Raw genomic sequence first — 12,536 nt, 5'->3', positions numbered from 1 at the left:
AGCTTGGTGTGCCTCAAAAGTGGACAGGGCTTTTTGGAGGTAAGTACAAAGTAAAATTGTCGATAGCCACAGGCCCTTTGTGATCACAGGGCACACCTATCGGGGGAGCGGGGAGGAATCATTTGGGTCCATGTAAAGGCTACTTTACCTTTCATGTGACCCCCTCATTGGGCCTTGGAGTGTCAGGCTCCAATCACCCTCAGCCCCCAGCCTCTGGGTTGCCACTGGGAATCCACCTCCCAGAAAGTGAAGGCCTCCCCACACTGCGGGGGTGCCCCAACCTTCAGCAAAGTGTCAGTGCCGCGTAAAAAGATTACGGAAAAGCTCCTGAATTATGAAGATTGTCTGCCTGTCGCTGCAGCTGATCTTCTTTCATGTGTGTGCTGGCTCTCTAGAAGAGCTATCCACTTAGCCCTACACTCCTACACTTTACTCATCGCCCAGCACATTCTTCCCTTTTAAATAGTTATCCAATTCCCCGTTGAAAGTTCTTTGTGAATCTGCTTCCATCATCCTTTCAGCAGACTATCTCAGGCATAATAACTTGCTGTATTTTTTAAAAATTCCCTACATTTAACCTCTGGTTTTTTTGGCCAATTATCATTAATCTGTATCCTCTGATAACCAACGTTACAGTCTGTGAGACGTTTCTCCCGATCCACTCTCAATAAATCCTCTCAATTTATGTTCAAATCTATTTCCCATTTAAACCACCCTTTGTTGCTGGGAAACCCGGGGGAGGGAATGTGCTGCCAGCGGGAGCATCCTGTCGTCTGCGAGCCACCGGAGAATCCCGCCTGGAAAGGATGCAAGCTTGGGCTCAACTTTCAAGTCAATTTGATGTCTGGATGGAGGCGAGAAGCAATTGGTGTTGTGCCAGTTTGCCACCATGATCTGAACCCCTGAGCCATTTTGAACTTGGGTATCTCAGGGAAGCAGTGGTCGGCCATTTCAGACCAATTATCGGTCATTAACGGGTTGACTGGAATTTCCAGTTGGCAATGTTAAAACACACACATTGGCTTGGATCATGTCCAGGCCAATGGGCTGAATTAAAGGCGGGAAGGGAGAGGTAGGGGCACAATGATTCCTGGGAGGGTCCCCCACCTTCATATCAGCGGCTGGTCCACAAGCGCTTGTCATCGCCTGGAGGAACTGCCCCTCCAAGATCATGGCCAAGCATAAAAATTAACTTCCCCTCACTTGTCCCTCATGGGGGATTTTAATCTACATGTCGATTGGTTTAACCAGGTCGGTCAAGGCAACCGTGAGGAGGAGTTTATAGAATGTATCCGCGATAGTTTCCTAGAACAGTATGTAATGGAACCTACGAGGGAACAAGCGGTCCTAGATCTTGTCCTGTGTAATGAGACAGGATTGATTCATGATCTCATAGTTAGGGATCCTCTCGGAAGGAGCGATCACAATATGGTGGAATTTAAAATACAGATGGAGGGTGAGAAAGTAAAATCAAATACTAGTGTTTTGTGTTTAAACAAAGGAGATTACAAGGGGATGAGAGAAGAACTAGCTAAGGTAAACTGGGAGCTAAGACTTTATGGTGGAACAGTTGAGGAACAGTGGAGAACCTTCCAAGCGATTTTTCACAGTGCTCAGCAAAGGTTTATACCAACAAAAAGGAAGGACGGAAGAAAGAGGGAAAATCGACCGTGGATATCTAAGGAAATAAGGGAGAGTATCAAATTGAAGGAAAAAGCATATAAAGTGGCAAAGAGTGCTGCGAGATTAGAGGACTGGGAAATCTTTAGGGGGCAACAGAAAGCTACTAAAAAAGCTATAAAGAAGAGTAAGATAGAGTATGAGAGTAAACTTGCTCAGAATATAAAAACAGACAGTAAAAGTTTTTACAAATATATAAGACAAAAAAGAGTGGCTAAGGTAAATATTGGTCCTTTAGAGGATGAGAAGGGAGTTTTAATAATGGGAAATGAGGAAATGGCTGAGGAACTGAACAGGTTTTTTGGGTCGGTCTTCACAGTGGAAGACACAAATAACATGCCAGCGACTGATAGAAATGAGGCTGTGACAGGTGAGGACCTTGAGAGGATTGTTATCACTAAGGAGGGAGTGATGGGCAAGCTAATGGGGCTAAAGGTAGACAAGTCTCCTGGCCCTGATGGAATGCATCCCAGAGTGCTAAAAGAGATGGCTAGGGAAATTGCAGATGCACTAGTGATAATTTACCGAAATTCACTAGACTCTGGGGTGGTCCCGGTGGATTGGAAATTAGCAAACGTGACGCCACTGTTTAAAAAAGGAGGTAGGCAGAAAGCAGGAAATTATAGGCCAGTGAGTTTAACTTCGGTAATAGGGAAGATGCTGGAATCTATCATCAAGGAAGAAATTGCGAGGCATCTGGATAGAAATTGTCCCATTGGGCAGACGCAGCATGGGTTCGTTAAAGGCAGGTCATGCCTAACTAATTTAGTGGAATTTTTTGAGGACATTACCAGTGCAGTAGATAACGGGGAGCCGATGGATGTGGTATATCTGGATTTCCAGAAAGCCTTTGACAAGGTGCCACACAAAAGGTTGCTGCATAAGATAAAGATGCATGGCATTAAGGGTAAAGTAGTAGCATGGATAGAGGATTGGTTAATTAATAGAAAGCAAAGAGTTGGGATAAATGGGTGTTTCTCTGGTTGGCAATCAGTAGCTAGTGGTGTCCCTCAGGGATCCGTGTTGGGCCCACAATTGTTCACAATTTACATTGATGATTTGGAGTTGGGGACCAAGGGCAATGTGTCCAAGTTTGCAGATGACACTAAGATGAGTGGTAAAGCGAAAAGTGCAGAGGATACTGGAAGTCTGCAGAGGGATTTGGATAGGTTAAGTGAATGGGCTCGGGTCTGGCAGATGGAATACAATGTTGACAAATGTGAGGTTATCCATTTTGGTAGGAATAACAGCAAACGGGATTATTATTTAAACGATAAAATATTAAAGCATGGCGCTGTTCAGAGAGACTTGGGTGTGCTAGTGCATGAGTCACAGAAGGTTGGTTTACAAGTGCAACAGGTGATTAAGAAGGCAAATGGAATTTTGTCCTTCATTGCTAGAGGGATGGAGTTTAAGACTAGGGAGGTTATGTTGCAATTGTATAAGGTGTTAGTGCGGCCACACCTGGAGTATTGTGTTCAGTTTTGGTCTCCTTACTTGAGAAAGGACGTACTGGCACTGGAGGGTGTGCAGAGGAGATTCACTAGGTTAATCCCAGAGCTGAAGGGGTTGGATTATGAGGAGAGGTTGAGTAGACTGGGACTGTACTCGTTGGAATTTAGAAGGATGAGGGGGGATCTTATAGAAACATTTAAAATTATGAAGGGAATAGATAGGATAGATGCGGGCAGGTTGTTTCCACTGGCGGGTGACAGCAGAACTAGGGGGCATAGCCTCAAAATAAGGGGAAGTAGATTTAGGACTGAGTTTAGGAGGAACTTCTTCACCCAAAGGGTTGTGAATCTATGGAATTCCTTGCCCAGTGAAGCAGTTGAGGCTCCTTCATTACATGTTTTTAAGGTAAAGATAGATAGTTTTTTGAAGAATAAAGGGATTAAGGGTTATGGTGTTCGGGCCGGAAAGTGGAGCTGAATCCACAAAAGATCAGCCATGATCTAATTGAATGGCGGAGCAGGCTCGAGGGGCCAGATGGCCTACTCCTGCTCCTAGTTCTTATGTTCTTATGCTCTCCATATTTAGATTGACAGCTAACACCTAAAGCTTCAAATTGCTGAGTGCTGGTGGGTCTCTAGTTGGCTATCCAGTGTCGGGAGCCTACCTACTGTCAGTGATTGAATGGCCAGCCTGTTCCCAAGCCATTAATTGGCTGAAGATTTGAAAATTGTAGTGGGGGTGTTGCAGGCCACGTGGGGGTCAGTATCCAGAATCCAGTTCCCCATCCTGATTGAGATCCCAGCCCTGTGGGCAGAATTTTATAGCTCCTTCTGTCGGCTGGATTTTCCGGTCTTGCCAAAGTTAATGGACTTTTGAACAGCTCTCCCATTTTGCAGCCCCATCCCTGCCACAGCGAGGCCAGAAAATTCCACCCTGTGTCTTGAAATGGAGGCAAGTGAGATTAGAGTATTTGTGTCAATTGGGGTTCCCGTCACTCGAATGGAATTCAACATCCACTGTCTCTGGTGCACTATAGCTATCGTATGTACGGTCCAAAGGATTCATTGCAGGAGTTTATCAAGGTTTCTTAACACCTGCCACCTACATCGCCCAGAAGAACAAGAATGACAGAGTCATAGCAACGCCCTGTAATTTACATTCCATCCAAGTCTTTTCTCAGAGCATGGTTAGAATGTGGAACTGTCACAAGGAGGAATTGAGGTGATTAACACTGATTTGTTCCACAGGGGAATCTAGATAAACATAATGGAGAACAGAATGGAAAGTTACGCTTGTAGGGTAAAGGGTTAATGGATGAGTTAATGAGACCATGATAATATTTATGACGAAACTGTGACATCAGTAGACAGATGACCGAGAGGCTCCAGGCGAGCTGGAAGCAGAACATTCTCTGGCCTCAATACCGTAAGCGTACCCTCTGGCCTTTGTAAATAGTTCCTAAGAAAAGGTTTGAAGTTAAACTATACCGACTATCTCAAACCTGTCAAAGGGAAGCAAGGTTCAATAAGACTTAAAAGAATAATAAAATCTCACTAACGCTCGGCAACAACAAGTCAATACTATAATAAATCAAAACAGGAAATGCTGGTCAAAGTCAGCAGGTCTGGCAGCATCAGTGGAGAGACAAACAGAGTTAACATCTTGAGTTTGTATGACTCTTCTCCAGAAGAAAACAAGGCTGATGGGGTTAGGTGTAAAATAAGTGGGAGAAGGATTGAGTGGACCAGTTGGGCCAAACGGCCTGATTCTGTGCTGTAAGCTCTTTGTATTTGTTAGTAAAATATAATACACACTTAAATGCCTGACAACCGAGAAAACTAACCACTAGCTTCAATAAAAAGCTGACCCTCATCCTCAGAGACCCTTTGTCACTATTGCAGGGTCAGTATCTCAACACTGCCTAACACCACTCTGAGAGAATCATCAGCATAAGGTCCACATTGATTTGAGGAGAAGCCTCAGCACTACCTTCCCAAGGCAAAGAGAACGGGAAACAAAACATCAATCCAACTTGCTGGCTGCCCTAGTGAGCCTCACCGTGCCCATTTTGCCCGGTGAAGACGATGAGGTTGTCCTTGGTGGCTGCGTGTCCATCTGCCAAGGTAAACTTTAGTCTGAATTCATAAGAGAAGCTGATATTTTGGATGGTCGAGTAAGCCAGGAAGGAGGTAAAACCAAATTCATCCGTCCCACTGAAGAGTGGATATGTGATGTTCACAGCTGAAAAACAAACAAAAGGACAACACTGATCTGTAAGAGCTGGTGAACAGTTTTTTTGTGTTGTGATAAAGTTGATTTCGTAGATTATTCTAGAAATAAACCTGGCACTTTCAGAAGATTTAAGGGGAACATTCCCCAAGCTACAAGAAAATTCCATTAAAAACACTGACATTAATCATTGCTGATGGTTTCCCCATCCCAAATATTGCCCCATCTCTCATGAAGAGGAGACAGACATTGTTACATTTCCATCTTGCACTCTCTGTAAACTGGCGTTCATCCATTCGCTGCTGCCCACAAGTGCAATTTTACTGCCCCGTTGAGGTGGGCGGATCTGGAAAATGTGGCGAGCCGTTCAATGGTCCATTGACTTTGGCAGTTTCGGACATTCCACACCATATCTCAACTCCCACCAAGTCCCATTCACTCATCACCCTCAGGCAGTTCCCAGTCCAGCAACATCTTGATTTTAAACTTCTGATTCTTGTTTTTAAATCCCTCCCTGCTTCTCCCTTTCCTACCTCTAAAACCCCCTCCAGGAAGGAAGCCTGGCTGCCTTCCGAGATATCGACATTCCTCCAATCCTGGTGGCTTCCACATCTCTGATTTCTAGCACTCCACCAATACTTTCAGCTAACTAAGTTCCAGAATTCTATACCTGAGTCTCTTTTCCACATCTCACAGCTCCTTAAAACCTAGACCTTGACCAAGCTTTCAGTCACCTGGAACAGGGGATTTTATGGAACCTGCAAGAATGGGAAAAGTCCCCATAACCCTACCTAACCTTATGGGCATTAAGGGGAAATTTAGCATGGCCAATCCACCTAACCTCCACATTTACTGTCTATTTCCTCTTGATGTTAGACCTACCAAAATGCATTACCTCCCATTTATCCAGATTAAACTCCATTTGCCATTTCTCTGCCCAAGCCTCTAGCCTATCTATGTCCTGCTGTACTTTTGTAAGGCCGCACTTGGAATATTGCGCACAATTCTGGTTGCCACGCTACCAGAAGGATGTGGAGGCTTTGGAGAGGATGTAGAGGAGGTTTACCAGGATGTTGCCTGGTCTGCAGGGTGTTAGCTATGCGGAGAGGCTGAATAGACTCAGACTGTTTTCATTAGAACAACGGAGGTTGAGGGGTGACCTGATAGAGGTCTACAAGATTATGAGAGACATGGATAGAGTGGATGGGCAGGCACTCTTTCCCAGGATGGAGGGGTCAAGGAGCATCGATTTAAGATCCATGGGGCAAAGTTTAGAGGAGATGTGCGAGGCAGGTTTTTTACACAGAGGATGGTGAGTGCCTGGAACGTGTTGCCAGGGGAGGTTGTGAGGCAGATACATTAACGGCGTTCAAAAGGCATCTCGACAAATACATGGATAGAATGGGTTTGGAGGGATATGGCACAAGGGTGTGCTGAGGGTTTTGGCCAAGGTGGCATCATGACCGGTATAAGCTTGGAGGGCCGAGACACCTGTTCCTGTGCTGTATTGTTCTTTGAAAATATGGCAGGAGGAGTCCTTTTCAAAGGAGACAGGTCTGCAGAGTCCGGATTTTTCCAACTCGAGATTGCCACCTCTCCCATGAAAGTTCGGCCTCCAGTGTCAGTTAAATCTGCAATGCATGATAGGCCTATACTTAATTCATCAAGTAGAACAAACTAGTGCTTTTTACATCCTCGTGACATCCCAGAGTGTTCCATCGCCAATGAGGTAAATTGCAGTGTCGTCACTGTTGCAAAGAAACACTGCAACCAATTTATGCACAGCAAACTCTCACAAACCGAAATATGATAATGACCGGATAATTTGTTGTTAGCTCTTGGTTGAGGGATGAAGGCTTCTGCAAAATAGTGTCACGTCATTTTTTTATTGTTACAGCTGCATTTAATATCTCAGCTAAAAAACAACAGCACTGACAGTGCAGCACACCCACAGTACTGCAAGTCTGAAATGTGGAATGGAATTTGAACTCACGGCTTTCAACACAGAGGCGGGGGAGAGATCACTTAGCCACGGCTGATACCATGGAATAGATATTGTAACAGTTACACCAGTCTACATTCTTTTTTGTATGTCATGGTTTTGCTTAATGTGAAAAAAAATCAGAAAATAGCGAGGGCAAAATCTGCTGCAAAGGGTGACTGAGATGTTGTCCGTTTTACCAACAGGTTTTACATCCAATTCTTTCACCTCTGTCCATAATAATGATCATTTTTCACCTACATTCACGGCTCTAAATCCTGGGAAATGAAACGGAAAGTGTTTTTAAATACTCATGTCCAAAACTTTCCCAAGGACATCAATCATGAATGAAGATGGCATTTAAGGTTCGGCTTGTTTAAGGCTGCTTTGCATTTAGAGATACGTCTGTCACTCTGAACAGATGGTTCTGCTTGCACATTCATTTGAAGCAGAACCTGGGCAACAGTACTTAAATTAATAATGACCAGCACACAAACCAATAGAGGTTCAATTTTCCAACACTTCTCTGTAATATTAGAACATAGAACAGTACAGAACAGGACAGGCCATTCGGCCCACGATGTTGTGCGGACCATTTATCCTAATCTAAGATCAACCTAACCTACACCCCTTCAATTTACTGCTGTCCATGTGCCTGTTCAAGAGTTGCTTAAATGTCCCTAATGACTGACTCCACCACCTCTGCTGGCAGTGCATTCCACACACCCACCAATCTCTGTGTAAAGAACCCACCTCTGACATCTCCCCTATACCTTCCTCCAATCCCCTTAAAATTATGTCCCCTCATGACAGCCATTTCTGCCCTGGGGAAAAGTCTGGCAATCCACTCTATCCATGCCTCTCATCACCTTGTACACCTCTGTCAAGTCACCTCTCTTCCTTCTTCGCTCCAGCCCTAGCTCCCTCAACCTTTCTTCATAAAACATGCCCTCCAGTCCAGGCAGCATTCTGGTAAATCTCCTCTGCACCCTCTCCAAAGCATCCACATCCTTCCTAAAATGAGCCGACCAGAACTGGACACAATATTCCAATTGTGGTCTAACCAGGGTTTTATAAAGCTGCAGCAAAACCTCGCGGCTCTTAAACTCAATCCCCCTGTTAATGAAAGCCAACACACCATATACCTTCTTAACAATCCTATCAACCTGTGGCTGGCTTTGTGATGAAACAACTTCAATGAGAGTTTTGTTTTGAAATTACACTTCCAGCGAGGAACAATCCTGTCTTTTTTACCTTTCCAGCTTTCATACCCCGTCTCTGCTCACTGCCTAAGATTCACCTAGCAGCAGGTACGTTTGGGTTTGTCACTTGACTGACCATTGATCTTTTGTGGCCCTAGCCACTAAGTGTTGGCAGGTAGGAACAGGAGACATTGCAAATTAGCAGCAATCCTATCACTCACCCATGCTGTATGCGAGTTCTTGTTGAATTGGGGGTCACTGGGCATTGTAGGTGTATAAATATCAGGTGGAACAGCTAAAAATATATGTCAATATATTAAATATGAATTCAGCAGAGCTTGTTTTCTTTCCTCTTTCATGGGATGTGTGTGAGACTGGTCCCTATTCCTAATGTCGTGAACTGTGGTTTGCTCAGCTATTTAATAATCTTTAATAATAATCTTTATTGTCACATGTAGGCATACATTAAGACTGCAATGAAGTCACTGTGAAAAGCCCCTAGTCGCCACATTCCGCCGCCTGTTCGGGTACACAGAGGGGGAATTCAGAATGTCCAAATTACCTAACGGCACATCTTTCGGGACTTGTGGGAGGAAACCGGTGCACCCGGAGGAAACCCACGCGGACACGGGGAGAACGTGCAGACTCCACACAGACAGTGACCCAAGCCGGGATTCGAACCTGGAGCTGTGAAGCCACAGTGCTACCCACTGTGCTACCATGCTGATCATTCATATTTCAGAGGGCAGGTAAGGGTCAACCACATTGCTGTGGGTCTGGAGTCACATGTCGGCCAGACCACGTAAGGATGGCAGATGACCTTCCCTGAAGGACATTAGTGAACCAGATGGGTTTTTGCCATAGATTCTTGGTCACCATTACCGAGACGAGCTTTCAATTCCAGATTTATTAATTAAATTTAATTTCCACCAGCAGGCAAGGTGGCATTTGAACCATGTCCCCAGGGTATTCGCCCAAGCCTCTGGGTTACTAACTTAGTGGCTTTGCCAATACACCAATATCTCCCCAGTGACTGCAATCACTATATGTACCTTTGGAAGTCGATGAGGCCAGATCCCCTATCATCAAGATGGTGCCTCCTGTACTGTCACCTGCCACTGACAACTTGAGTGCATCGAAGGATGTCAAGACTGCCGGTGGACTACAGAGGTCTGGAAGAACTCAAAGGCCGCCGGACCAATTGACTATTTGGAATTCTCTTACCCCTTATACCTTTTGCCATGTATATAGAACCTGTACATAGTTATTGTGTAAAATGTAATCAAGAACTTAAGGGGGAGAGATGTGGTAGAGCGGTCCCTTTCCAGGGCGGTCCTGACAGATCACGTGCCCAGGTTGGGGTATGCAGGGACTAAGATTCACTTTAGTGACTCTCTTCCCTTTTATGCACTTAAAGAAGCTTTTGCTGTCCTTTTTGATATTTTGCACTAGTTTTCTTTCGTGATTTACCTTGACTCTTTTTATTTCTTCTTTAGTATCCCTTTGTTTATCTTTGAATGGTTCCCAATCTTCCAGCCTCCCATTGGCCTTTGCAACATGGTATACAGTAATTTTTGTCTATATTGTCCTTGACCTCCATGTTTAGGCATGGATGCTTTTTACCCCTCTGACCATCTTTCTTCTTCACTAGGATATATTTTAGTTATGAGGGATTGAGTATCTCCTTAAACAACTGCCACTGCTCATCAGCTGTCCTATCTTTCAGTCTTCCGGCCAACTCTACTCGAGCCAAATCAGTCCTCATGTCTATGTAATTTCCTTTGTTTCATTCCAGAATGCAAGTATGGGATGCCACTTTCTTATCCCATACACTGCGGAGCATGCAGGTGGCGGAAAGCATCATAGATAGGAGTTATAGAGACGTGGTCAGACCCAAACTGCAGGCAAACAGATGGGTGACTGCTGGAAAGGACAGGCAGTCGGTGCAGGAATCCCCTGTAGCTGTCCCCCTCTCTAACAGGTATAACGTTTTGGATACTGTTGGGGGGATAGCCTATCAGGGGAAAACAACAGCAGACAGAAAAGTGTCACCACAACTGGCTCTGTTGCTCAGCAGGGGAGGGTAAAGTGCAGGAGAGAGATAGTTATCGGGGACTTTATAGTAAGGAGCACAGATCGGCACTTCTGTGTACGTGAAAGAGACTCCAGGATGGGATGTTGCCTCCCTGGTGCCAGAGTCAAGGATGTCTCTGAACAAACACAGGACATCCTGAAGGGGGAGGGCGAACAGCCAGAGGTCGGAATACACATAGGTACTAACGACACAGGCAGGAAGAATGATGAGGTCCTGCAGGAGGTGTTCAGGGAGTTAGGCAGTAAGCAAAAAAGCAAGACCTTGAGGATTGCAATGTCAGGATTACTCCCTGTGTCACGTGCCAATGAGGCTAGAAATAGGATAGTGCAGCTCAACAGGTGGATAAACTGGTGGTTTAGGAAGGAGGGTTTCAGATTTCTGGACCATTGGGATCACTTCTGGGGCACGTGGGACCTGTACAAGAAGAATGGGTTGCATCTAAACTGGAGGGGCACCAATATCCTGGCTGGGAGGTTTACTAGAGTCACTCGGGAGGATTTAAATTAGTCTGGCAGGGATGTGGGAACCAGAGCTTTAGCTTTGGTGTCATAACTGAAGGGGAAATAGAGAACAAAAATAAGAGAACAACAACATCACCCTATCTGCTCAAACACAGTGGTCTGAAGTGTATTAATTTCAAAGCCAAAAGTATAGCAGGTAAGGCTTCAGGATGTCCTTAATTACAGGTGCAACAGGTGATTAAGAAGGCGAATGGAGTTTTGTCCTTCATTGCTCGAGGGATGGAGTTTAAGACTAGGGAGGTTACGCTGCAACTGTATAAGGTGGTAGTGAGGCCACACCTGGAGTATTGTGCTCAGTTTTGGTCTCCTTACCTGATAAAGGACGTACTGGCACTGGAGGGTGTGCAGAGGAGATTCACGAGGTTAATCCCAGAGCTGAGGGGGTTGGATTACGAGGAGAGGTTGAGTAGACTGGGACTGTACTCATTGGAATTTAGATCTTCTAGAAACATAAAATTATGAAGGGTATATGTCATGCTTATCAATATAGCAAAAAAGGGGAAAAAATGCATTTGAGATATTAAGACAGGGCTTCATCAAAAAGGTAGCACGGTAGCATGGTGGTTAGCATAAATGCTTCACAGCTCCAGGATCCCAGGTTCGATTCCCTGCTGGGTCACTGTCTGTGTGGAGTCTGCACGTCCTCCCCGTGTGTGCGTGGGTTTCCTCTGGGTGCTCCGGTTTCCTCCCACAGTCCAAAGATGTGCGGGTTAGGTGGATTGGCCATGCTAAATTGCCCGTAGTGTCCTAAAAAGTAAGGTTAAGGGGGGGAGGGGGTTGTTGGGTTACGGGTATAGGTTGGATACGTGGGTTTGAGTAGTGTGATCATTGCTCGGCACAACATCGAGGGCTGAAGGGCTTGTTCTGTGCTGTACTGTTCTATGTTCTATGAATGGATAGGATAGATGTGGACAGGTTGTTTCCACTGGCTGGTGAAAGCAGAACTAGGGGGCATAGCCTCAAAATAAGGGGACGTAGATTTAGAACTGTGCCTCGGAGAAACTTCTTCAACCAAAGGGTTGTGAATCTATGGAATTCCTTGCTCAGTGAAGTAGTTGAGGCTCCTTCATTAAATGTTTTCAAGATAAAGCTAGATAGTTTTTTGGAGAATAAAGGGATTAAGGGTTATGGTGTTGGGGTTGGAGCTGAGTTCACAAAAGATCAGCCATGATCTCATTGAATGGCAGAGCTGGTTCAAAGGGCCAGATGGCCTACTCCTAGTTCTTATGTTCTTATGAACTTAGAGCACTGATGGGCGGCATGGGAGCACAGTGGTTAGCATTGTTGGTTCACAGTGCCAGGGACCTGGGTTCGATTCCCGGCTTGTGTCACTGTCTGTGCGTGTCTGCGTGGGTTTCCTCCGGGTGCTCCGG

At 45.2% G+C, this 12,536-nt stretch overlaps 1 protein-coding gene across 18 annotated transcripts in view; it reads right to left on the bottom strand.

Annotated features, from left to right (window-relative positions):
- Positions 1–12,536, bottom strand: part of eys (eyes shut homolog) — a 3,376,609-nt gene that overhangs the window by 68,727 nt on the left and 3,295,346 nt on the right. For 16 of the 18 annotated variants that reach the window (XM_038800705.1, XM_038800706.1, XM_038800712.1 and 13 more), the window contains one exon: positions 5,194–5,376. The exons of 1 other annotated variant lie outside the window; for it this stretch is intronic. In XM_038800705.1, the coding sequence (XP_038656633.1) occupies positions 5,194–5,376 (183 nt within the window). Of the gene's footprint in view, positions 1–5,193; positions 5,377–12,536 lie in introns of those variants that run through there. One more of the 18 variants, XM_038800723.1, reaches the window with a different exon arrangement.

The sequence above is a fragment of the Scyliorhinus canicula genome, chromosome 6 (genome assembly GCF_902713615.1).
Source record: "Scyliorhinus canicula chromosome 6, sScyCan1.1, whole genome shotgun sequence".
NCBI classification, from domain to species: domain Eukaryota; kingdom Metazoa; phylum Chordata; class Chondrichthyes; order Carcharhiniformes; family Scyliorhinidae; genus Scyliorhinus; species Scyliorhinus canicula.
This window is presented reverse-complemented; position numbering and strand designations above follow the sequence as displayed.